Source organism: Clupea harengus, chromosome 23 (assembly GCF_900700415.2).
Source record: "Clupea harengus chromosome 23, Ch_v2.0.2, whole genome shotgun sequence".
In the NCBI taxonomy this organism is placed as follows: Eukaryota; Metazoa; Chordata; class Actinopteri; order Clupeiformes; family Clupeidae; genus Clupea; species Clupea harengus.
In genome coordinates this window covers 6895731-6922454 of record NC_045174.1, presented here as the reverse complement: position 1 = coordinate 6922454, position 26724 = coordinate 6895731, and the positions used below count along the sequence as shown (strand labels likewise).

General features: G+C 41.8%; 2 protein-coding genes across 2 annotated transcripts in view; one reads left to right on the top strand and one right to left on the bottom strand.

Moving 5' to 3' along the window:
* The window catches only part of fasn (fatty acid synthase), a 29663-nt gene extending 12435 nt beyond the window's left edge, over positions 1–17228 (top strand). Inside the window, exons 17-42 of the mRNA XM_012814622.3 lie at positions 255–446; positions 576–656; positions 766–945; positions 1099–1278; positions 1561–1764; positions 2580–2893; positions 3312–3695; positions 4026–4190; positions 4441–4556; positions 4821–4975; positions 5102–5305; positions 5483–5633; positions 5867–6045; positions 6928–7047; positions 7157–7279; positions 8649–8872; positions 8991–9183; positions 9423–9574; positions 9756–9847; positions 10522–10919; positions 11050–11238; positions 12211–12438; positions 12895–13106; positions 13703–13801; positions 14130–14381; positions 16055–17228. Coding sequence (XP_012670076.1) covers positions 255–446; positions 576–656; positions 766–945; positions 1099–1278; positions 1561–1764; positions 2580–2893; positions 3312–3695; positions 4026–4190; positions 4441–4556; positions 4821–4975; positions 5102–5305; positions 5483–5633; positions 5867–6045; positions 6928–7047; positions 7157–7279; positions 8649–8872; positions 8991–9183; positions 9423–9574; positions 9756–9847; positions 10522–10919; positions 11050–11238; positions 12211–12438; positions 12895–13106; positions 13703–13801; positions 14130–14381; positions 16055–16177 — 4910 coding nt within the window. The 3' untranslated portion in view covers positions 16178–17228. The remainder of the gene's footprint in view (positions 1–254; positions 447–575; positions 657–765; positions 946–1098; positions 1279–1560; positions 1765–2579; positions 2894–3311; positions 3696–4025; positions 4191–4440; positions 4557–4820; positions 4976–5101; positions 5306–5482; positions 5634–5866; positions 6046–6927; positions 7048–7156; positions 7280–8648; positions 8873–8990; positions 9184–9422; positions 9575–9755; positions 9848–10521; positions 10920–11049; positions 11239–12210; positions 12439–12894; positions 13107–13702; positions 13802–14129; positions 14382–16054) is intronic.
* LOC105888806 (potassium voltage-gated channel subfamily A member 7-like) lies at positions 17148–25056 on the bottom strand. The gene is made up of 3 exons (XM_012814548.3): positions 24577–25056; positions 23020–23801; positions 17148–19293 (listed from the first exon to the last, which is right to left on the bottom strand). The coding sequence occupies exons 2-3, from the start codon at positions 23722–23724 to the stop codon at positions 18442–18444; spliced, it is 1557 nt and encodes a 518-aa protein (XP_012670002.1). The 5' UTR covers positions 23725–23801; positions 24577–25056; the 3' UTR covers positions 17148–18441.
* Between the last annotated feature and the right edge of the window lie 1668 nt (positions 25057–26724).

The window sequence follows — 26724 nt, the reverse complement described above, 5'->3', positions numbered from 1 at the left end:
CCCATCAACAGCCTTTTCAGATGGACATTTCAAATACAATTAACCACAGATTTGAACACCTTTCATGTGCATCAACTCTGACATTAAAAGATTATTTTTAAATATTTGAGATCAGATTTACAATGGTCATCTCAGCTACATATTTCTGATGTCAGAAATTGAATTGAAATGTTTAGAGGATGCAGTCAACTGAAAGCAGAAGTGTCTACCTCTTGAAACATTGAAATATGTGTGGTTTCTCCCCCTTTAAACAGATCTGAACCCTGAGTCTCCAGACGCCTATCTGGAGGGCCACTGCATTGATGGCCGTGTTCTTTACCCCGCCACGGGCTACCTGGCGCTGGCCTGGAGAACCCTGATCAGGAGCTTGGGCACAGTGATGGAGCAGACACCCGTGATCTTCCAGGATGTCACCATTCACAACGCCACCATCCTGCCTAAGGAGGGTGAGACTGGCCATATCTTTTGAAGTGTTGGAGTGTTGTCCAGTATGAGTGGTCCGGTGAAGACACAGACATGATCTAGAGAAGTGAAGGTGTGACCTGCTGAACACTTTGTTACTTGATGGGTTACAGGCTCCGTCCAGCTGGAGGTGAGGCTGATGCCTGTGACCAATCGCTTCGAGGTGTCTGAGAACGGCACCCTGGCTGTCAGCGGTGAGGCACAGACAGACACACAGCAGAACAGACTGTGTTCATAGTCAAATCATCTCTCATTATCCCACGTAGAGGAAACCAGTGGTTGATTGCTTGTTCCCCTCAATAGGCAAAATCAGTCTTCTTGAGGATGCTGCGTTGGACTACTTCCACTCCCAGCTGGATCAGGCCGTGAACACTGGGAAGCAGGAGCCCAAACTCAAGTCTGGGGACATCTATAAAGAGCTGCGGCTGCGTGGTTATGACTACCGCGGAACCTTCCGGGGCATCTTGGAGTCTAACGGTGCCGGTAAGTTCCCGAATGCCTTAAACCATTACAAATGAATTAAGACACGTTTAATGGAGAAAATGGTAAGAATTAGAAATGGAATATTTCTGCTGTAGTGATTAATCTTTCTAATGATCATCTTTTGTGATTTGTGCCTCTGACGGGCTGTTGTAGGTGACCAGGGGAAATTGGAATGGACCGGGAACTGGGTGACCTTTCTGGACACCATGTTGCAGATGATTGTAGTGGGTTTGTCTGGTCGCAGTCTCCGCCTGCCTACGCGAATCCGCTCTGTCTATCTGGACCCTACATGGCACAAAAAGTCTGTGCAAGACTATACAAATGACAAGAAAGGTATATAACTTACATTTTCTTGTATATTTCTTGTATATAGTGTACATTTGTGAATGGCATGACAATTATATGTGAATCAGGAAATACATTTGTGAATGGCGTGACATTTATTTGTGAATTCTGAAACTATTGTAAGTCCAAAGAGTTGCTTTCCATCTCCATTTTCCAACACTGCCTTCAGTTTTGTTTCAAGTTCACCCAGCAGCATAGAATTCCCAGTTTACAGTTACGGTTTCAGTTTAGGTGTTAATGAAAGTTCTGCCTTCTCTCCTGCATTATTAGCTGTGGATGTCTACGTCAATCGCTGCCTGGACAACATAACTGCAGGTGGGGTACAGATCTGTGGTCTCCATGCCACTGTGGCCCCCCGGCGCCAGCAGCAACAAAGAGCAGCAACACTGGAGGAGTTTGTGTTCGTTCCCTACTGCCAGACTGACTGCTTGGACACTGATGAAACGCTCAGAGAGCAGATGAAGGGCTGTAAAGGTAAGCAGTCATACTTTAAAGTTCATATACTTCACTGATGAGGATACGACTTTGACTTGTGCTGCGTTTACACTGTCTGGTAAAAGCGACCCAATTCTGATTATTATTTATTTTTTTGCCCACGTGTGCCCGGCTAACCGCTAGCTAGTTAACATGCACTGATCCCCGGTCCCTTCCAGGATTTCTGTCAATAGTTGTTGTTTTGTTTGTGTCCATGGCAGTGCCGGCTGGTTGTTTACTTCCGTTTCATTAACCAAACCCTGTTGTTGATTCAAGTGTTAAAGTGACTCATATCAAATGCCTGTGTTGACACTTGCTGGAGTAGATGGAAGCAAGCGGCCAAAATTGGATATAGACAAAAAATCTGAACCGGTCATCAACAACCATCAAGACCTGCAGTGTAAACACTCAGTCTCAGTTTCAGTTAATGAAATGAATAGTTCAATAATGCAGTTACAATTAAACATTTCTCTTGATTTCATTTCACTTCAGTGTACTTGAAATATTATACTATAGTAATTATAGTGATCTTTATTTGTTTTCTTTTGCCCAAAAATGGAACTGGTCTGGGTTTTGTGAGCTCATGAATGCAGTTCATAATGAAATGTGAAGTTCAACTTTATTTGGGCTTTAAAAGCAATGTTGCTATATTTCACCTCCATTTTTATCATCAAATTAGTTCTAGATTATCTATTTAAACATTCAGGATTTAGAATGGCTGGTATTTACTTTTTGATTGAAAAACAATGTGAAATACTTACCCCCAGGAATACTATTTGCACATCCTCATATTATCTGCGTGTGTGTGTTTGTAGTCCTTATCAACCGTCTCCAAGGAAAGCTCCGCCATCAGGGTGTGAAGATCTCCATCCCAGGCCTGGAGGATGTCAGTGAGGCTGGTCTGAATGACACGCAGGTGGACGAGGGGTTGCTAAGGCTGCTGTCAGAACTGTGTGGTCTGGAGCTGAATGGCAACCTGCAGTCTGAGCTGGAGCTGACTGTAGAAAAGGAACGCAACTGCCTGCTCACTGACCCTCTGCTTAATGGCCTGCTGGACTCCCAGACGCTGAGACACTGTCTGGACACAGTCCTGGAGAACAGCACACCTGGAAGAGTTAAAGTCATTGAGGTCAGTGAGCTATGATCTACATCTTCCCTCCTTATGATGTATGTCAGGACATTAGAAATAACAGACTATAACGTTTGAACAATATGGACTAGTTGCTACTGCCTAAGTACATTCCTACCATGTATACCCCTCTGCAACTCTTCTGTATATTTGCCCTCAAAACTTTATGCATTTCTATAGAATGCCGTTCCACTTATCCTGTCTATCATCCCAAGTATGAATCAGAGCAACAATGCTCCTATTTGTCAGAATTTGCCATACACCATTGATTAAAGCCTATTCAGAACTCCATGTACAAATCATTAAATGTGACATGTGTAATTAACATAAACATCATTCCCCCTTTTGTGTTTTGCCTGTCAGAGATGTTTGAAGGAGCTCTGAGTAACTCCGTCTGCCCTTCTCCCTTGTTTGTCAGGTGATGTCCGGTGAGGGTGGCATCTTCTCTCGTGCTGTGGACCTCCTGAACATCCAGCCCATGCTGCAGGTGGACTACATCGCCTCAGATGCGTCCGCTGATCTGCTGGCTCCTCTCCAGGGCTCCTTGGATGAGATTGGGGTTTCCTCCGCTGTGTGGGACCCCACAAAGGGTGCTGCCACTGGGGCTCTGACGAAGGCTGATGTAGTCATCTACAACTGTGTCTTGAGCGATATTTCTTCAGTGGAAATGATGGACAACCTAGCTTCAGCTGCCAGAGATGGGGGATTTGTGTTACTGCACACCCTACTGAAGGGAGACACACTGGGAGACACACTGGCCTTCCTCACCTCTCAAAAAGACCAGAAGGGTCTACTGACACAGGTACAGTACATAGAGCTTTCAAAGACCAGAAGGGTCTACTGACACAGGAACAGTGCATAGAGCTTTCATATGTTCAGGGTCACATTACTGACTGAAAGTGAAAGTGAGGCCCCTACGTGTTTTGTCTTGACAGCAGTTGCATCAGTCTCCATCTGCCATGACTACCCCACCAGAATTAATTCAGTTGTTCTCATGTGCAGACTATAGATAAAGTTTATTATTAAAGGTTATTCTTTTGATTGGGCTTGTATTAATGTAATGTTGGTGGTGTATAGACTTGATCTGTGGATGCGTGAGAATAACTCCTGTTGTGTTGGGACTTCACTGCAGGCTGAATGGGAGAAATTGATTGATCAGGCTTCTCTGAATGTCGTCGCTATGAAGAAGTCCTTCTACGGCACAGTTATGTTCCTGTGTCGCAAGCGGACCTCTAGCAAGCAGCCTGTTTTCCTGTCTGTGGATAACATGGATTACAAATGGGTGGAGACTCTACAGGTATGAGGAGTCAGACATCCACATCACATCATTTGAGTTGGTGTGGACAGTCATGTGTCAGGCTCTGAATCAGTATCCAAAAAGCTAATATTGTCTTCTGGTCACAGGCTTTAAGATCAGTTCTCATTAAATGAGGAAGCCCATGTACGAACATTGAATGTTGTCTGTTTTTGCATGCTACTTTCTGTTTAGAACCAACCATAGCCCTGTTTTTGAAGCGTTTCATGAATTATTCATTCCTTCCTCCCAGAGTACATTGGCTCAGACCTCAGATGATACTCTGTGGCTCACTGCCACCCAGAGCCACAATGGTGTCGTTGGTATGGTCAACTGCCTCAGACAAGAACCAGGTGGCAACCGCATCAGGTGATGTCCGTTATGCATTACTGCTCTTTATCATAATTAAATGTCACCGTCACAAGAAATTAAGGTTGACCACAAATTATCATCTGCGTTTTAAAGATTCACAACTTGAGTTTTAGTGATTTTGTTACCTCAAATATCAAATAGGAAGGAAGGTAACCCAGCTCCAGCAGTAGAAGCCTTTGACTGGAGTAAGATGACACGCATCAACTACAGTTGGAGTGGAAGTACCGTACTAAACCTGCTTCTTGTCTTCTCTCTCTGTAGGTGCGCGTTTGTGTCGAACCTCAGTGAATCTTCCACCACCCCCTCCCTCCTGCCCACCACCAAAGAGATGCAGGGGGTGATGGAGAGAGACCTGGCCATGAACGTGTCTCGGGACGGAGTCTGGGGGGCCTTCAGACACCAGCTCATCCCACAAAGTATTTAAAGATAACCCTAACCCTGTCTTCAGTGTATTTGCATCATTCACTGCATGCTTGAAAAATAATACACCTGTTACTAAGCTTATACTGAGCATTTGTGCTTGTGTCTTGGGCTCTTCCCAGAGCTGGAGGTGGAGCAGACGGAGCAGGCCTATGTCAATGTGCTGACCCGTGGAGACCTGTCATCTCTGCGCTGGATCACCTCACCACTGCGATACTTCGTGCCCTCCGACCCCAATGTGCAGTTATGTCAAGTGTTCTACGCCTCCCTCAACTTCCGGGACATCATGTTGGCGACAGGGAAACTGCCCCCAGATGCCATCCCTGGTAGGAATCTCTCCCCGCTGTTCTCTTCTCATTTGTTTGCCTCTTCTAATTATTTTCGTCTTTTCACTTGTTGTATAAAAAAACAGATTATTGTTATTATTTAGATATAACATTACTTCTTGTCATATACTTTCAGTTTTGGCAGGGTAGGCTGAAAATATTCTTCCACTTTTGCAGGTGACCTGGCCCTTCAGCAGTGCATGCTTGGAATGGAGTTCTCTGGGCAGGACCCCAGTGGCCGTCGTGTGATGGGCCTTCTGCCCGCTAAAGGCCTGGCCACATGTGTGGATGCAGACACACGCTTCCTGTGGGACGTGCCGTCTCCCTGGTGAGAGAGCCGTGAGCATAGTCACTACACATGAAACAACCAATGGTTCTATTATGTTTTGGGATCCACAGTAATGGCGATACGCCCACAGTAGAGTTTGTACTTATCACAATGCAAACTAGGTCAAACACCTTTCAACACTGTCAGGCTGTTTTCAACACCACACTTGTGTCCTCCATGTTGTTTTCTCTTCTTCCTCTCTATATTTCCCCACCAAACCTAATGGGCTTCAGGACCCTGGAGCAGGCCGCCTCCGTGCCTGTGGTGTATGCCACTGCATACTACGCCCTTGTGGTCCGCGGCCGCCTGCGCATTGGAGAAAGTGTGCTCATCCACTCCGGCTCGGGTGGGGTGGGCCAGGCTGCTATTGCTATCGCCCTTAGCATGCAGTGCCAGGTCTACACGACCGTGGGTGAGTACAATCTCACTCTGTATCTCAACACTGAGAAACAGAGGTGCTAACATAAGGCTCATGAGATCTGGGGCCCCATTTTCTCATTGGATTTCTATTTTCAGCAGCCATTGCCAACAGAAATAGTTCTTTCATTCCATCATTCAACTCTTTATTTCCCTCTTGTAGGGCTCAGTCTCCACTTGTTTACTCCATAATATGAAAAACCATTGCAATGACATGCGTGCTAATGGGGGCTGATCCAGTGTGCAGTAATCATGGAAAGAATAGAGGTGTCTGATGATCTCATGTTGATTCAAAGTGGTCTATCTTGTCGCTAGCAGCTGTGCTTTTAGGGCTGTAGGCTAAGGGCTAAGGGCTTAGAAATCAGAAAATAGGACCTGTCAAACATCACCCCACTTGGTGAGTCCTGGACAGTGAGCCAGTCTAGTGGAAACTTGTTGTTGTTGATTGATTAGACCTCAGAGATAAACGCCCTGACAATCTCTGAGCCTTGGAGTGGCTCTTATGTGCAGATACATAATAAACAGTCATGAAACACCTTCCTGGTCGCCCTAAATAGCGTCAGGTTAGATAGGTAGATTCAATTATTCAGTTTCAGAAGTAAGCTACTGATTACTTAAACTGAAAGTCATTTTACAGTTCTGTTTGAATTTGCGTATAACGGCAGTAAAACTGCACACCTTGAAATTCCATCAGATAACTTTAAAACTACATAGGCCTAGGCCAACTCTGAATAGATTAAGGAGTTGTTTCTCCCAAATAGGAAATATAAGGGTGCAACCTTTCTATTACTGTAAGAAAGATTGCATTGCTGGTGAATGGGTGTATTGGTGCGTAGATACTTAATACTGATGGCCATGATGAATGTTTCTGTTGTAGGCTCTGGAGAGAAGCGTAGATACTTGCAGGAGCGATTCCCCCAACTCAGCGCTACATCCTTTGCCAACTCAAGAGATGCTTCATTTGAGCAACACGTCCTACAGCAGACACAGGGGAAAGGTGAACAGACACATTCACAGAAGAGTTTCTAATGTAAATGTTTAGATGTGACATTACAACTGATCTAATACTGTGTATCTTAATATACATCTTCATTTGTGTCCCACAGGTGTGGACGTAGTTCTTAATTCTCTAGCAGAAGAAAAGCTACAAGCGAGTCTGCGTTGTTTGGCACGACACGGCCGTTTCTTAGAAATCGGAAAATATGACCTGTCAAACAACACCCCACTCGGTGAGTCTGTGGACCAACAGTCTTGGAGAGTGAGCCAGCAGGGCCAGGAATGTAGATTGTTTTTAAGACTAATGTTATTCTCAAACTAAGGGATCAAGTAAATGGCAGTATTTTAAGGATGTTCCCATCTTTTTAAAGTGTTTTGGTACACATAGGATATGACAGAAATAGAGAAGGAAATGTAAAACATTGTTATTACATGTTTGGTTTATGACAGACAACTAATAGGAACCCATTTTGTATCTCTTGTAGCCTCATGATGGATAGCATTTTGATGTGTCTATCAGAGCTGTTAAATAAGGTAGCCTAAATAACAAAGGTTTTAGAAACCTAAAGCCATCCCAAGACAAGGAGGAGAAACACGAGGCCTAGACCAGGTTTAATAAGAGTGACATGTGATGGAAGGGAACAGTGTTTCATGGGCTCATATCAGTCTAGACAGGGTTTAATAGTGACATGTGATGGAAGGTAACAGTGTGTGTTACGATACCATCAACTTAAAGAAATGGCAAACATAACATAAAGAAGCCAAGAGAAATGGTGACGGTGAAATGGGAATATATTTATTGATAAATCAAGAGTTAACGGAAGAACATGGTGGCGGTGAACATAAGGAATAACAAAAACTGAAAAACAAACCCTCACACAGTCTGCTTAGAAATCAAATGGGGGAAACTGAACTCCCGTTCAAACAAAAGGACAAAGGAGTGTGGTGAGTCTTCCGGGAATCTTCCTACTCTGAACTTAAACTAAGCTTTAAAGCGTGCAAAAACCCACCACCTGACACCACCAGTTCTATAGTAAACATAAAGTAAAGTACGCTAAACACAACCGGGTAGTTCGCGTCAAACTAACGATAGCAACAAACAATGACTAAAGCAGGGCGCCAGCGGAGCACCGTGCTGCATGCCCACAGCAGAGTCCGACCGGAAGTGGAGACGGGGTGTGGCTGGAATGAAAGGGTGAGCCAGCGAGCCAGAGAGAGGGCCGGTGTGTGAGATGGGCCGCTTTTATAGGCGAAGGCCAACCCACAAACGCAGCCCAATCAGACGCCAGGTCACCTGTAGAGGGGGAGAAAGGGAGCGGTAGGGAGAACAAGCGCACAATACGGCTCCCCACGTAACAGTGTGTCATGGGGTCATATCAGTCTAGACAGGGTTTAATAGAGTGTCATGTGATAGAAGGTAACAGTGTTTCATGGGGTCGTATCAGTCATACTCACACTGGTATCTTTCACACATAAATGTTGCCAGGAATGAAGTCGTGAGAGCACAAGGCAAGGCCACTGTCCATGACCACTATTGTTCTCTGCTTTCTTTCTTTACCAATGACTTCACTGACTCTTTTGAATGTCCTTCCACCCATGCAGGCATGGCTCTATTCTTGAGGAATGTTTCCTTCCACGGGATCCTGCTGGACGCCCTGTTTGAGGAGGGCAACCGTGAGTGGGTAGAGGTGTCTCAGCTCCTGAGGGAGGGCATCCAAGAGGGAACGGTCCAACCGTTGCGTACCACCATCTTTCAGAGGAGTGAGGTGGAGGATGCCTTCCGCTACATGGCCCAGGGCAAGCACATCGGGAAGGTCCTCCTCCAGGTTGGCCACAAGTTTATACTCCCTCTTCGATTTCTTTTGGTTTGAAAAGTAAAACATCTTTCTGAAACAGAACCTATTGTGTATGGCACTGATTAGAATACCATGTCCTCCCTGTCAGGTGCGCTCTGAGGACAAGAAGAGTGGTGTCACTCCTCTCTCCGTTCCTGCCATCTGCCGCACATTCTTCCCATCATCCTCTTCCTACATCATCACTGGTGGCCTTGGGGGCTTTGGCCTCGAGCTGGCCCATTGGCTGACCGAGAGAGGGGCCCGCAGACTGGTGTTGACCTCACGCTCCGGAATCCGCAACGGTAACTGCTCAACCAAAAACACACACTGTCTGCAAGGCTGTGCAATCTCATATCTTAGCCTTATCCATATTTGACAAATAGTCTTGCCTTATTTTGTCATTGAATCATTGAAAATGGAAAAACATTTTAAATTCCTTTGACTGGTTTTCTAGGCAAACTCTCCAACTGGAGAAGGTACTTATCAGATGTATTCTGGAGAGTCTCTTGGTCTCATTGGGTGTATTGTGTGTTTGTGTTAGGATACCAAGCTAAGAGGGTTCAGGAATGGCAGGCCATGGGTGTCAAGGTGTTGGTTTCCACTTGTGATGTCAGCACACTGGAAGGGGCGGAGCAGCTCATCACTGAAGCCTCCAAGCTTGGACCTGTAGGAGGGGTCTTTCACCTTGCTATGGTAACCACATAGTGTTATGGATTTTACAATCAATTGACCTGAGTGGAAGAACTATATCTGTGGAATGAAACATATTTAATATTGTTGCATGTTTTCAATGTACATCTGCTGTGATGCAAAAATAAGTAGATTTCACACTGAAGGATAGAGTGGTAGTATTCATATATCTATTTTCTTCAAGGTTCTGAAAGATGGCATGTTGGAGAATCTCTCTCCACAGCATTTCCTAGATGTCAACAAACCAAAATACAATGGAACAATCCACCTTGACAGGTACCCATTAGGAGCTAGGTTTTTTTTGTCTTTGTTTGTTTGATTTGTTCGCACAATTAGTTAACTTGAGCACTATTTTGACATGATAATGTTAACATGGTGAGCTCAGGTAACACAGTTAATAAAACATCGAAAAAATGGAAAGTAAATGCTTGAGGTGTAATGCTTGTGTAATGCTTGCCACTTTAAGACAATTATTTTGTCGGCCATGGTAGTGTAGCTTTTATAAATAGCCTACAAGCTATTGTGGTCTCAAGACCTGAGATGAGCTAGATGAGATGCTATATGATGTAATCAACTTGCAGTGAAGACACAGTATGTGATATTTTGAGACGCCTGAATTTAGCTCCCTCATAAAAAAACAAAGTTTAGATTAATACAGAAAATGTTTCTTAAATTTGGCAACCGTGTCTATTTTCAGAAGATCCTCTCATCTAAGCATCCCAGTACTATTTATTCTGTGTTTATTGAATATGAAAAGTACAGAAGTATGATCAAACTTGCATAGCAGACATTAGTTCAATCAATCCATACAAATAAGCCTTCTTGTGGACCACTTCACGCTTTAAAACAGCTCAGTGGTGAAGAGAAACGAGTGACTTGAAGCAACAGAAAAGCTGATCCCTAATCAGTGCTGAAGGATTGATCACCAACCTCCTCCTTTGTCCTCCCAGGGTGACCAGACAGCAGTGTCCAGATCTGAAGCAGTTTGTGGCCTTCTCCTCTGTTAGCTGCGGCCGCGGTAATGCTGGCCAGAGCAACTATGGTTTTGCCAATTCTGCAATGGAACGTGTCTGTGAACGCCGGCGTCATGATGGCCTACCTGCCCTGGCCATCCAGTGGGGTGCCATTGGAGATGTTGGCGTTGTTCTAGAGACAATGGGTGGCAATGACACAGTTATTGGTGGCACCCTCCCTCAGCGTATCTCTTCCTGTATGGAGGTACTGGATAGTTTATTGTGCCAGTCTAGGCCTGTGATGTCTAGTTTTGTGATGGTAGACAAAGTGATTGCGGTAAAAGGAGATACTGGTGGGCAGAAGGACCTGGTGGAAGCAGTGGCTCATATACTGGGTAGGTACCAACCCTGATGCTGGAATATCTCTTCTCATGGAACTTAAATGTTGGCTTAAGAAGGAATGAACTGAATATCTTGTAATTGCACTTGTCCTGGGTGTGTTTCTCACGGCTGTTCCCCTCTAAGGTGTGCGTGATGTGAGCACTCTGAATGCCGACGCCTCCCTGGCGGATCTTGGACTGGATTCACTCATGGGTGTGGAGGTGCGGCAGACACTGGAGCGTGACTATGACATTGTCATGGCGATGCGAGAGATCCGTCTGCTTACCATCAACAAGTTAAAGGAGCTTTCTTCTCAGCCAGGGGACAAGGAAGGTGAGTTGGAGTCGTTTTTATGATTCCATTTTGTTGTTGCTCAATCCGGAAAAGCAGGATCTCAGAAATATATATATATTTTCCTTTGACTAGCTGCAAAGACATGCTAAAAATGATGTATGAGGTGGTGTTGTTTAGCCTCTCTCCAAACTTGTATACAAATAAATCTACATTCAAACCTAGGGTAGCCACACTCACATTACTGCTGTCTATTCTACATAGCTCTTGTTGTTTTGCTCTCCGTAGATTGATATTAGTTCAATTTATCAACGTAGATCCTGGACTAGCTTTCAATGTAACAAAGCACCTTTCATGGTAAAGGATTTCAACAAGAAATTAAGTTTAAACATGAACATTAACACAAACATAATACATGACATTACAATAGGTTACACACAGAAAAGCTATTTTAAGTCTGTGTTTATTTTTAGAATGAATTCTGAGATGATAATTGCTTTACATTATGCAAAAAACAACATGTCTAGTGGTGATCTAGTTTGTATAAGAATCTTTACAGTTATTTGTCAAACAGATGAAGTAGAAATGGGCACAGATGATTTGTAATTGGCGTATTCTATTCTCCAGCTTGAGTGGGTGAATTAACCAGCATGCCCACAGGGGAGTTGTTAGTTTCCGTTGTCAGACAGGGACCCCCATGGTCATCGCTGACCTTCTGTGGAATATGTCGTTAGGATGTCCTTTGAATTAAAATAACTGAGTTGAGTTTATGATATGTACTGTATGTAAGTGTGTTAATTAAATCAACACACAAGCTGTGGATATATGCAGACACACATGCATCATCATATGTCCTCAGAAGGGATTACATAGTAGTAAATGACTCCGAGACTGAATTACAGCTTTGATTAGTGCATAGTTTTACTTGAACTGAGACAATTTAATTAATTTCAATGATAACATCACAATTCTTTCTATAGAGGTGCACACACTAATAGATCTGTTTTCATCCAGAGTCTCGGACGCAGTCCTCCAAGAAGTCTGGCCCACGGGCCCTACTGGAGTCAGATCTCAGTCTGATGTTGGTCAACCCAGATGGGCCCACGGTCACCCCGCTCAATGAGGTCAAGAGCACGGAGAGGCCCCTCTTCCTGGTCCATCCCATTGAGGGTTCCGTTTCTGCATTACGCACCCTCACCAGCAAGCTCAATGTGCCCTGCTACGGCTTGCAGTGTACCAAAGGTAAGGGTCACTCTGCGTTTGGCTCTGTTGTGTTAAAGGCTGGGATGGGCTGGGCAGGCTGATCGTACAGCACTGCACAACATTTTCTGTGATCTTCTAAATTCATATTTTTTAGATCTTTAGATTTACTTTACTTTTTCCACTATCTGGGTCATTTGTTTCATTCTTCTACTTAATCCCTTTTCTGTTCCTCCTTATCCGTTTGACATTGACTCATCCTTTGTCATTATGGGTTGTGTGTTTGATATTGTTTAGATTTGACTACGGATGAATAAGCTCACTGGTCTTGTTCCTCTTCATATCTCCATAGTTGTGTGTTTGATATTGTTTAGATTTGACTACGGATGAATAAGCTCACTGGTCTTGTTCCTCTTCATATCTCCATAGTTGTGTGTTTGATATTGTTTAGATTTGACTACGGATGAATAAGCTCTCTGGTCTTGTTCCTCTCCATAGCTGCCCCGCTGGACAGCATTCACAGCATGGCTGCGTATTACATGGAGTGCGTGCAGAAGGTGCAGCCGGAGGGGCCTTACCGTATTGCCGGCTATTCCTTTGGTGCCTGTGTGGCCTTTGAGATGTCCTCTCAACTTCAAGTAGCTGGCTACCCAGTTGAGCACCTGTTCTTGTTCGACGGCTCCCACTCTTATGTGGCAGCTTACACTCAGGTGAGTAGAGTCTTTGGCTCCTGACTGCACTTCACCATAGTAACCTATTCGCTTGTCATTCTTGATTACACCCAAGGGCTAAAGTAACCTCCATTTTCTGCAACAATATGTAAAAATAGCATATATGGTCTGTGAGTGAGTTTTATGTTTACAAATGTATGTTTTTGAACAAGAGAAATGTCTTGTTTTGTTCCTGTTACATGTTTGTTCTTGTTTAATACATTACCGTAATAGCAAACACACTATGACGTATTGTCATATGTCAAAGTTCAACACGTGTGAGTGTAATGGTGTGTCAACCTAAGACCTAAAGTCAATGGAATTTAGTATTTCAATACTAATTTTGTAGTGTCAATCATATTGAAATAATAGGCCACTGTATCAAACCGCATCAAATGGTGAAATATGTGTATCATTACACCCCTAGTAGTCACAGTATTAAGTGAGAGTTACAGGAAGACTTTCGTAACATCTATAAAATCATTGATATCGTCTTCTAAGTTAATGACCTAATGAGCAAGCACCATAGGAAACTACCATGGTTGGCATTATATATTCAAGCGGAAGCATGTCTGTTGTTTGTTCCGCCTGTGCAGAGTTACAGAGCAAAGCTGACCCCAGGCAACGAGTCTGAGGCTGAAACAGAGGCCCTCTGTGCCTTCATCCAGCAGTTCACAGGAATCGAGTACAACAAGGTAAAAAGACATACTCATGACATGAATGTTATTAAAGGTACCTTCCAATCACATTTACTTCATGTTCTCCTTAATGAGGTAGTATTATGTCAGCAAAGATGATGCTGATGAATGTGGACCACTATTAGATAAGCAGAAGCAGAGTCCCAATACCCATGCACTGTTTGGGGAGGTTATAAAAATGATGCACTGTTTGGGAAGGTTATAAAAATGTAATATATTGGCAAAAAGATGACTGCATGTCATGTTTGCAAAAAAAGTAAAGCATCTTTCTAAGTAATAATAATGACTGTGGATATACTAAAAGTTGAACACTCTGTCTTCCCAGCTGCTTGAGACTCTTCTCCCGCTGCCAGACTTGGAGGCCAGAGTAAATGTGGCTGTGGACCTCATCACCTCCGGCCACAAGAACATCAGCCGCCCCTCACTACACTTTGCTGCTTCCACCTTCTACCAAAAGTTGAAAGCGGCAGACAGCTATGTCCCCGCCAACATGTACCATGGCAGCATCACCCTGCTGAAGGCCAAGACCAGTAGTGATTACGGAGAGGGCCTTGGGGCAGACTACAAACTCCATGAGGTGAGATTTTTGCTACTCTTACATAATCCTTATCCTAAACCAGCCTGAAAATGTAAGTTTTGTACCAAGTACAACTTTTCTTTTACCAAATAAAACTATTTTTCACAAATTGCAACCAGATACATTCAAGATCAAATAACTTACAAGAAAGAAAAAAGTCTTAATTTTTCCACAAAGTTAAAAGCACTGATAGTTTTGTGATTGTGGTCCATTTGAATGGAATTACATATTGCATTTATTTGCATGTTACTCATGGCAAACCAGTTCAGGAATACTATTGGTCTTTACTTATATCTTGTGACCTGATTGGTTTATCCTGATGAGTGGGATGTCATTGGAAAGCTCAAACTGGGTCCATCTGGATACCAAATATTTCAACCTTATTATGTATTTGGGACATAAGACATAACTGTGATCAGGACTATGTCCACTTAAACTACCTCACACAAGTATGTGGAAGTGAAAGGGAGGAGAAGTTTCAAGGCTGCATCTGAGAGTTAAGGGGATCCCCACATCAGTGCAAAAAGGTGCTTCAACCTGCTGTTGTGTGTTTACTTAGAGTGGACATTTGTTGTTCAAGGGAATCACGTTTTATTCTTTTTATTTATATATTTTATTAAGTCAGTGGGTTTGTCTTTTATTTCAAGGGTGCTTGGTGTCCAAGTGTGCCATAGTAGCCTATGCTTCCCACATTGAAAGTGTATAGCCTGCAAGCGCATAGCCTTCCCTCGTTTGAGAACCACGGCTATAAGCTAACAGCTTATTCATATACATACTTATGACAGACCATGTAACATTAGCTGTTGCACACAAAAACACAAGTTTGTTAATTGTTGTGTTGTGTTTTGTTTACAGTGGATTTTCTTTAACATTTGAATTTGAACATTTGAAGGGGACGGATATTTACACTGCCCTACTGGTGCAGAACATTTAACTTATTTAAGTACTTTAAAAACGGTAACTTAATTTGTCCGCGGATTTCTTGGAGGGAAAAGCCTTTAAGGTTGTTATGATAATGTGTTGCGAAGATAGGAATATAATTTTCCTCGGCATCACCGCTGATCCCATGGACATCAGAGGGTAAAGAATTAGAACTAGTTTTATGCACCGCATTAACCAATGATCTTATTTTTGGCAAAAAAAACAAAAAACTGCATGGCTCCAAAATGCTAATTGCATCTAAACAGCTCTATAGCATTATAGAATTGTGGTTCACAACAGAGGTCTGCTACTACTACTGCTGCTAATAATAATAATAATAATAATAATAATAATAATAATAATAATAATAATAATAATAATAATAATCAGAGAGTGTCCTAAAGTCTAGGTCACAGGCTGTAGACTATATTCGTCAGTGTTGCTTAACAGAATGCTGTCTAAAAGTCATGAATCCTTGCAATGCTGCCCAGAAATGTGTCCTCAAAGTTTCCAAGGACTAATTTGACGAGTCCTTTTAGCTGTCGGGACACAACACCTCGCACAGACTGGATCTGCAGTTAAAAAATGAAAAGACCAACATGAATAGCACATTATTATAGTGACTTGTTAGACATGTAAGAGTTGCTAGTTTCTGATAGTCTCCTTTCAGACTCTGTCATGAAGTGTGCTAAAATGAATGATTTGTGTGCTTGCTCTTCATGTTTTAAAGCTGTGTGTCTTCATCCTGACAGGTCTGCGATGGGAAAGTGTCTGTTCATGTCATTGAAGGCGACCACCGCACATTCCTGGAAGGTGAAGGCGTGGAGACCATCAGTGGTGTTCTCCACAGCTCATTGGCTGAATCCCAGGGCTGACCCAGTGGCTTATGTGTCACTTTCCTCCTCATTCCAGCATGCTTCCTATTCCATCACCTTGTGATATCAACTCTGCTCCCTAACATTCTCTTTCTGTTTGTAACCAAAAACTCATCTCTGCGGCTTCTATACTGATTCTCTTCAACTGTTCAAAGAAGGATTTGGATAGTTTTGCTCAATTTGGTGTTTGCATTGTTGGTCCCTCGATTTATCATTTAGTTTTATTTTGATTTAATCCAATGTACATGTATTCACTGCCGTCTTGCACAAATGGAATATGACATCATGTCAGCATATTGAACTGCATATACCATCAACTGTAGAAGATTAATTTGTCTCTTGGAAAGGGATCCATAACAGTCTAAAAAATAATCTTCAGTAGGTGGTATTATTCAAAGTTACATGCCCACATCCTTATTGGATCATGTTGTTATTGTCAGTGAATCAAATTCATCTTTGTGCTTTTAAAATCATGTTAATTTTGTCTGGAGGAAGTTTACATGCTATAGTTTACATGGTACATGGTCAAAAGTAACAGTTAAGGAATTAGGCGTTACCATACGTGAGTTAAGAATCATTATTTTTAAGGTATATTTTGGTCTGTTACATGTATAAGTATGAAGATAAACAATGCTGCTTTAAACTGCTTATCTGACTAATCAATAAGATCATTTGTAATATGTTTTGCATAGTGGGATTATCCAAAATGGACCAAAATGGCATCCAGCTGTGAACTTTTATTTTTTTGGTTGCGGGTGGGGTAATGGATTAGCACTACGCTCTGTCAAAATCCTAGAAATGTGTGAGCACCATATTTGACCTTTCATGGTTGAATGCAACAAAGTGGGGTCAGAAACTTGAGATACTACATTCTTGCTCTTTCTGAGACTTCTTGTCAAGTCTATGACGAATGCATCATCCTCTGCTTTAGTGTTGTGAGTGGCTGCGCAAGTGGTCAAACTGGTTTTTCGTTTATTTTTGTTTTTTTTATTGTAATTTTCCAAGTATTTATTGTGCTAGTCCCAATAAAATGGTACCACTAACAATTTAATCAGATGTGTCCTGTTTTTACTCAGTCCCTTTGTGTTAGAAGGGCTTAGAGCCTGTCCTACAGTAGAACGTTGTACAGAAGTTGAGAAATAGTGCATGGTGAAGTCTAAAGTTGTACACTGTTAAGTTAAGTTTGGAAGATTAATGAAGACTCCATTGAGATCTGGTTTTGCCAACAGAATAGCAGTTCCTTTGACCTATGAATCCAAATATCTCACTGTGGTAAAAAGGTCAGTGTCCATCTCAGAAGGAGCACTTTTCTGGAAATATAGTAGTACCATAGAAGTGATAAAATATGCTTTTTTCAAAGTGAGGACAAATGAAGCAACTGACCAATATATGAAGCTATTCCTCTACTGAACTAATAGACAATCATTCAAATAATCCAGGCTTCCAATAAAGAAAAAATGTAACATACTTGATCCTTTTGGACCATACATTTGTAATCTTATTTTGTGTTCATTTTGATTTTATTCTGATGTGCCTTTTCATTATTTCTTTGTGTCAGCCTAACACAGAAAACTGCCAAACCTAAAATATCATTTTTATACAATATCCAGCCTACTTATATTGCCAAATATCCTTTTGAAAGAGAATTGCTTTGCAAAGACACAAAGACATTGAAATGTAGGCCAGATGACATCAGTGATACCTCTGCTGCTCTAACCCTAAGACACTATCCAAACGAGTAGTGTAGACCGCCATAAGATTGGTAAATGTTTAATGATAGCTACCAAAAGCTCAAATATTCATTTGACTTACTCCTCAAATGGCTGTAAACCCTCCAAATAGCCTTTTCCAACTAGCTTGACTTCCACAACCTACATCAGACAAAGGATTACGGTATGCATGGGAAGGGTAATGATGACAAAATGTATTGTTTTGTCATTTTAATGCTTACAAACAAAATTATGCAAATTCCATTACAACCCACTTTAACCTACAACTCAATTAAGCTACAACTTACAATGTGTTTGTTTTAAACTATGATTTGCTGCCCTTTATCCCTGCAGACTCGGGTACTTTGGTTCAATACAAAATGTAAATTAATCAGTACAATCCATAAAACTTATAAAGCTTCTTTTTTGTCATTATCTGCAGTGGCAAACCACTGGACGGTATCAATAGAGTCTCTATGACTTGTACACCATACCATGTCTGCAGTAATTAGAAACATACATGTGGGCGAGAGAGGTGTTTGTCTCCTTTGTTAATCAGACCTGGGTTACTACTGGTTCTCTCAAGGAATAACGAGTCATTTCACTCCCACGTCTTGCATATGGTTCCCTATTCAAGTCCTCTTGCAACAAAGTCCAAGATGAGATCTCCTCTTCCTCTTCTGCATACTGATCATCCTCAGACAAGCTAGTCTTAACATGTTTGTGTTCTGTACTGACTGAAAGATCTGTCTCACGGTGGTAAAAGTAGCTGAAATTAGCAACGATGACAGGTACGGGCAGGGAGATGGTAAGTACACCTGCAATGGCACACATGGAGCCCACCAACTTCCCCATTACAGTCTCTGGATACATATCACCATAGCCTACTGTCGTCATGGTGACAACTGCCCACCAGAATGCATTAGGGATACTAATGAAGGCTGTGCCTGGGTGGTCAGCTTCAGCAAAATAGATGACACTAGAGAAAAGGAGGACTCCAATGAAAAGGAAAAAGATGAGCAGACCAAGCTCCCGCATGCTTGCACGCAGGGTCTGGCCTAGGATCTGCAGGCCCTTGGAGTGGCGCGACAGCTTGAAAATACGGAAAACACGTACAAGTCTTATAACACGAATTATTGTGAGAGACATGGTAGGTGTAGCTCCCTTTGCCTGAGCTATCTCAGTCCCCAGAGTAACAAAGTATGGGAGGATCGCAATGAGGTCAATGACATTCATCATGTCCTTGAAGAAGTTCATCTTGCTGGGGGAACAAAGGAAACGCAACAACAGCTCCAGGGAGAACCAGCAGATACACGTGGTCTCCACCACGAAGAGAGGGTCCTGGAGTGGGCTTGGGCCAGGTGTCAAAGGGGTTGATGAATTGGTGACAAGATGATGTAAGTACCCCTGGTAAAACAGAACAAGATAAAGAACATTCAATTAAAATAGCCAGAAATGGAGGCCACAGTGTTTCACAAAAGAGCAGATAAGGCACCATAGAAAAATATGAGATTGAAAAAAGTTAGTGTATTACAGTTAATGATCAGAAAATAAAAGATTAAAAGGAAGAGTGCATTGATGTCAACAGGAAGTTGGTTCCAGAGTTGGCCAGTGTAGCATCTAAAAGCAGCTCCATGTTATGGTCTAACAATAGGTCTTATCCACAGATATCTCTCCAGTCATCTGAGAGACGGAGCAGGTGTGTACTGCTGAAACAGATCTGATCAGTATTTTGGTCCTGCTAAATTTAGTCATTTATAAATAAACGGACAAATGAAACTAATTCATGAGCCAAAACGTGTGTATCAGATTACAAAAGCTGTCATCCCCCTCCTAGTCATACTGCTAACTGTGATAGTATATGGAATGACAAGAGGGAAAACCCCTTCTACTGGTGCACTTCTCTGGCAGGGTTAGGTTCTATTTTTAATTTGAGGAGGTTCAGTGGCGTAACGTAGTTACGACGGGCCCAGGTGCAGGATATTATGACAGGCCCTAGTCAGTGGCGTAACGTAGTTACGATGGGCCCAGGTGCAGGATATTATGACGGGCCCTAGTCAGTGGCGTAACGTAGTTATGACAGGCTATAGTGCATGCTAGTTACTAGTCATGAGGCGCGCACACACACCATTGACGTATATGTATTTTAACAACAATGTGTTGGATTTTACGGTCGAATGAGTTACTTCGGCTATTGTATTGGGACAGTAGGTCAATGAGAAAGCGATCAGAAACATGGATAGTGCTTTGACTCGCGGTAAAGTAAACAGACTGTCAAAGTGCTGAAACATTCTTAAAACACTGATGAAAGGCATTATTTGGTACGACGGCACACACACAGCAGCTTTACCCACATCTGAAAAACACATACACAATAAAACAGGCGCTCGGCGACGACCTGACTCCGAAATTATAACAACCTGTTAAATAAGGGCTCGGCAGTTTGAAGGATAGGAGTTGTGCAGGAAACGTTATTGCTATGTCCCTGTTGTAGTGGTCATTAGGTCGCAGGCAATGATGAGCTATATGACCAGGCAAAACGTCTGTCTGACCACTACAACAGGGACATAGGAATAACGTTTGGTGCACAACTCCTATCATTCAGGGCCGGCTTTAAAGCAGAGATGGCTCAGCAGTCTGCAGTCTCTCAATTTGCCAAGATGCTGATTATGGATTATCACTCCGTGTGCACTGCCCTTCTATTCTTTCTGACTGTGGCAACAGCCGAGCGACCCTTTTCCAAATTGAAACTCATTAAGACCTACCTGAGGAGCAGGAGAGGCTAAATGGTCTGGCTATCCTGTCCATTGAAAAAGCAAATCATGCATCACCACTTTTATGTTTGAAAGGCATTGTGCAGGTGTGCTGTGCCTCTGGCTGTGCTTAGTCAGCTTGTCGGTCTTGACGTTCAGATTTTGCGCTTAAACTAGCTATATCGTATCGTCTCGTCACATGATCAAATAGAGACTTGACATTGGACAACAACATACACATTACCCAGGAATCATTGCAATTCTGAATATGAAAATAAGAACTTATTAATTTCATTTAATCGTTTTTTAATCGTTTCTATAGTGTATGTGGGTCATAGACTTCTGTCAGACGCAGTTTAAGGGGGGGGCCCGTCAATTTAGACATAAATGTGTCTATTGGCCCCGGCACACGGGGAGACAAGATTTCCCCCTCTTGTTATTTTCTTTTTCTTTCTTTGTTTACTGAATGTAGGATAGGATCTGGACTAGGATCTGGACTAGGATCAGTTGGCTAGGACTAAGATCAGTTGGCTAGTGTCACTACCGGATGGAAATCCGCTACCCGATGGTAGTCGCGGATACGCACTACCCGATCAGTCGCTACCCGATGGTAGTCGCGCACATCGGGCATGCGTCACTTTGCGACACTGTCGACAGCGGAATACAATCGCTAGCTACAGCTGGTGGAAGTTCGCGAAAGATGGTATACTTTAAGAAGTTTGGTCATTGTATACAGCTGTAAGTTCTTAACGTTTGTATAATAAATAAGTTAAAGATATACTGGATATCCTCTTTTGTTCTCCCTGTCATGTTCTATTGGCTAGCACATCAATGCTTTATTTGTTTTACTTACTGCTATATTTTCTCACTTCTTCATAATACAAACTATTTGCCTTTTACCCTTACTCCGTCTCCACACTTTTAATAATTACATATTACATTAAATATACCCACATTATGCGTTAAGACAACCCCATATGTTGACGTTGAGCCTTCTGCCATGCGCAATGTGCACGACTACCATCGGGTAGCGGACTACCATCCGGTAGTGACAGCTAGGACTAGGATCAGTTAGCTTGGACTAGGATCAGTTAGCTTGGTTGCTAGAGGTATGGAATCAATGAAGTTGGGCATAACAACCAAGGTACAATTAGTAGGCTATAGGTTTAGGATGTTTACCAAAGATATGACTCAATATGTTGTGGAGAAAAGTTGTTCTTCAAATAACTACTACAACAAATGAAAGCAACAGTATGCAACACTATTCCACTTTTTGAGATAAATGTTTACAGGCAACTAGCTTTGGTATCATCTTCAAATGCATTCTGATGGTATACGGTCATGTGAAGGACAGATAAACACACATGTCATCACCCAGGTTATGCACCTTGCACATGTTAGCTAGCTTTTATCAGTGCCAACTGCTAACTGAATATTTCTGCATGCCTTTTACATTTACATTTTACATTTAGTCATTTAGCAGACACTTTTGTCCAAAGCGACGTACAAGGGAGAGAACAATCAAGCTACGAGAAATAGAGACCTAGAGTAACAATAAATACTATTTTACATAAGAAATAGAAAAAAAGTGCAGGAATGTAACTGCTGTAAGTGCAAGTTAAAGTACTAGTAGAAGTGCAAGTTAGGAAGGGAGGTGCTCTCCAAAGAGTTGGGTCTTCAAGAGCTTCTTAAAAGTAGAGAGGGACAACCCTGCTCTTGTAGTGCTAGGCAGCTCGTTCCACCAACGTTACAAGAGCATTTAAGTAGGTGAGAGCAGAACCAGCAATCTCTCTGTAAGACAGGCAGCCAGTGTAGCTCAATGAGTAGCGGGGTGACGTGTGCCCTTGTCGGTTGGTAGAGGGCACCAGGTTGTTAGCTTGTTGTTTTTTGACCAAAGCCTTTACTGTTGCTTTAAAGACAGAAATGTGGAAATTGTCTGTAGATTAACATAGCTGTAGTATAACTGGAATTATGGACACCACGTCGTTAGGGGTCTAATGGTCTGTTTTGTGTATATAATAATTGTACAATAACAATATTGCTTCAAAAAGTTTAAAAACTAAGAAAGGTTTAATGAACCTTTATAAATATATAAATAAACAGTAAACAAATAATCTGGAATGCAGTGTAGACAGGGACTGGATAATGGGTACAAATGTGTCCATCCTTATTCTTCATATTTACTTTTAAATATTTGCCTAGAGACAATTTCAATTGTTACTGCCGCTATATAAATTAAATTGAATTAAATTGATTTGAATATTTTGAAAAGTTAAGCTGAATTTTAAAAGTAGTGGTTCACATTTTAAAGCACATTTCTTGACAACAAGATGACAAACAAGCATATTTATAGAAATCTTTCTCGTCATCTTTCTTTTACCTCTTGCATGTTTTTCTCATTTCTGAAAGCAGGCAGGGTTTCCAGACAGAAGATGAGGATTGATACGATGATCACCACAACGCTAATTACAGCAATGATCCGCGCTCCTCCAGAGGATTCTGGCTGTTCAAACAGTATCCATATGCGCCGCTGTAGCTCATTCTCTGGTAGGGCACACACCTCTTCTTTTGGGAAACCTTCATCCTCTTTAAATCGTGTAATGACCTCATCTCCAAGCTGATAAAACTCAAGCTCATCCATGAATATGTCAAGAGGAATGTTGGCTGGGCGCCGTAACCTGCCCCCTGATTGGTAAAAGTAGAGGACAGCATCAAAGCATGCTGGGCTGCGGTCCAGGAAGAGCTCATTGCGGAAGGGGTCGTAGAACCTCATCCGACGTTGTGGATCTCCAAGAAGAGTGTTTGGGAACTGGGCCAGCGTGCGTAGCTGTGTCTCATATCGCATGCCTGATACATTGAAGGATAGACGCTCACTCAACCCCAAACCTATCCTTCCACAGGTGCGAGAGTGGGATCTCTTTCTCTTAAGGTTTCCTTGTTCCTTCTTCTCTCTCGCTCCCAGCTTGTTCTCTAGTTCACCTTTCTCCTCTGCATAAAGTTGATTCGTCATCTCTTGACAGTTCTCACTGGACACTTCTGGGATCTCTCCTTCCTTGTCTTTTCCCAGACCATTCAGATTCTCCATCCTGCATTCCTTTCCACCCAAATCTTATTTTTATTATTTCTTTTGGAAGTCAATGAACATGGAGATATTGTTTGCACCTTAAATAAAAGGAATATGTGACATGTAAATATACATAGAAATAAGAAATTGTGTTGAATGTGCAATATGTCCACTTGAATGAATATACTTCTTAACATTGGTCAGTATTGTGCCATGAAAATGCTTTTGAAGTCAGGATTTTCTTCAGCCTTAACTATGAATATATGTTACATTTCTCAAATTAAGATAAAATATTTAAATTTCACATTACACAGCTGAATTAATAGCTACTTTGATTATCACATTTGATCACAGTTGAGACAAAGCCACAGTACTGAAATAGAAGACAAAAGACAGACTTTTTTTTACCCTTTTTATCCTCAAGTCTTACTTGGAGATGAGGATATTAGTAGCTCCATGCTAAAAGCTTATCAAATTTTTGTTAGTAAAGGATAATGAACTCTAAACATTTAGGACACTTAATTAACTCTAAACATTAAGGAAACTTAATGAACTCTAAACATTAAGGACACTTAATGAACTCTAAACATTAAGGACACTTAATGAACTCTAAACATTAAGGACACTTAATTAACTCTAAACATTAAGGACACTTAATTAACTCTAAACATTAAGGACACTTAATTAACTCTAAACATTAAGGACATTTAATGAACTCTAAACATTAAGGACACTTACTGAACTCTAAACATTAAGGACACTTACTGAACTCTAAACATTAAGGACACTTACTGAACTCTAAACATTAAGGACACTTAATGAACTATAAACATTAAGGACACTTAATGAACTCTAAACATTAAGGACACTTACTTAGTGAATCCGTTGGACACACTCAGCTGTAATGGCTTCACATTGTTTGTAACAGATGTGACCCTGGAGCACATGGTGGCACAGGATTTATATATTCATACTTATTCATTTTCCTTCTTCAATTCCTGGTTGCTTAACTTCTTTTTCTTTTCCCAGCTTGTGTTTTGTGTCAAAATGTTTTCCTGAATATATCCTGCTAAAGCTGTCTCTACAGAGGCATAGCCATTACATTTCCACAGATTCACTCACAGCACCAGATAGCCTGTCGAACATTTTTTGAGAATGCTGTGGTGTTGAAATTCAAGCCCTTCTCCTTCTTCTACCTTCCTATCACCAGTAACTATGAGAGATCCCACCCTTCTTAAATGTCATCTCAATGTGGCTGCATATCTGTTGATGACTCTGCCCACCAGCCCAACACATGAACATAAAATACACACTTACCAGGACACAAAAACACACAAGTATCACAAATACACACTGACCAGGACACAAAAACACACAAGTATCACAAATACACACTGACCAGGACACAAAAACACACAAGTATCACAAATACACACTGACCAGGACACAAAAACACACAAGTATCACAAATACACACTGACCAGGACACAAAAACACTAAAAGTATCTGCAGCCAGCCTATGGTTCTACACTAGACATAGTTGAACAGGCAGATAGTTAAAATGCAGCCTTAATGCAGCAGATTGTACAGTGTAGCCTTTTTCATGTGTCTCCCCAATATGAATTATATGATATGAATTCATAATTTACACCCAATACTAAATATCAACTAGATTTGAATTATCCAGACACAAGGAATCACTTAAACCTGTAATGCCATTACCATGTGCAGCAGGAAACATGAGGTTCCATCTGACAAGACATGTGAGAGCAATATGAAGGAACTGTGTTCAAAGGGCTGCCTCCACCATGAGGTTCCATCTGACAAGACATGTGAGAGCAATATGAAGGAACTGTGTTCAAAGGGCTGCCTCCACCATGAGGTTCCATCTGACAAGACATGTGAGAGCAATATGAAGGAACTGTGTTCAAAAGGGCTGCCTCCACCAGCGGCGTCCAGCTGTGCACCCCGTAGAGAGGTCACTCATGGGACCTGGGGATCACAGAGAGGTCACCCTATCAGTTGATCCCAGAGTTCCGTGGGGCTCGTGCACACTGGAAAAGAACTGACCAGTTGGCTACCCCAAGCCGGTTTCAAGGCTCCCCCTCAGCACTCCTATAAATATCTGCCCCATCTCTGGCCAGTTGTCGGGCAATAGAAGTTGGAGGAGTCATCACCAAGAAGTTCATATTCAGAGCCATTCACTTTCGTCCTTGCCGTGCGTCATTGAGAATGTGAGTGTTTGTATATATGTGTGATTTAGCGGTTTAGTATGTCAGTATCATTGTATATTCAATTCAATTCAATTCAATTCAATTTTATTTATATAGCGCCATAACAATAAAATTGTCTCTAGGCGCTTTACAGAGCCCAGAGCCTGAACCTGTTAGTTTTGTTAGGATCTGTTAGTTACATCGGTTAGTTACATTTATCATTATCATCTGTAGCATTCGTATTTCACTCTGTTACTGCTACTTGAACCAGTCACTGTTGGTAACGGAGATAATGGAATGTGTATATACCAGTGTTAATTTTGGCAGCTATTTTAGATTTAGTCTTAGTCTTAGTCTTTAGACGGAAATGCATATTAGTTTTAGTCACTTTTAGTCATTTTTATTCTGCTTAGTTTTAGTCTAGTTTTCGTCGACGAAAACTCAGAACATTTTAGTCTAGTTTTAGTCTACGAAGTCTCATTACATTTTAGTCTAGTTTTAGTCACATTAAACTAAAAATTAAGTCCATCTTATAGTCACATTAAACTCCTTTCCATCCCTTCTCAGGCCCAGGGACCCCCTGTGTTGTGTCTACAACTGCATAATAGTCAAGCTTGCAGTACTTAAACTGTGGATGCAATTAGTCTCTAAGATACAGATCTCCTATGCCTACAGCTGAATTCCAATGAATTCAATGTAATTAATAATTTTAAGGCAATACTTAATTAACAGTATTATCATTAAAATATAAGAGAATATCAAGTCTAGATTTTGAAGATTCAAATGATCTGATAACACAATACAACTA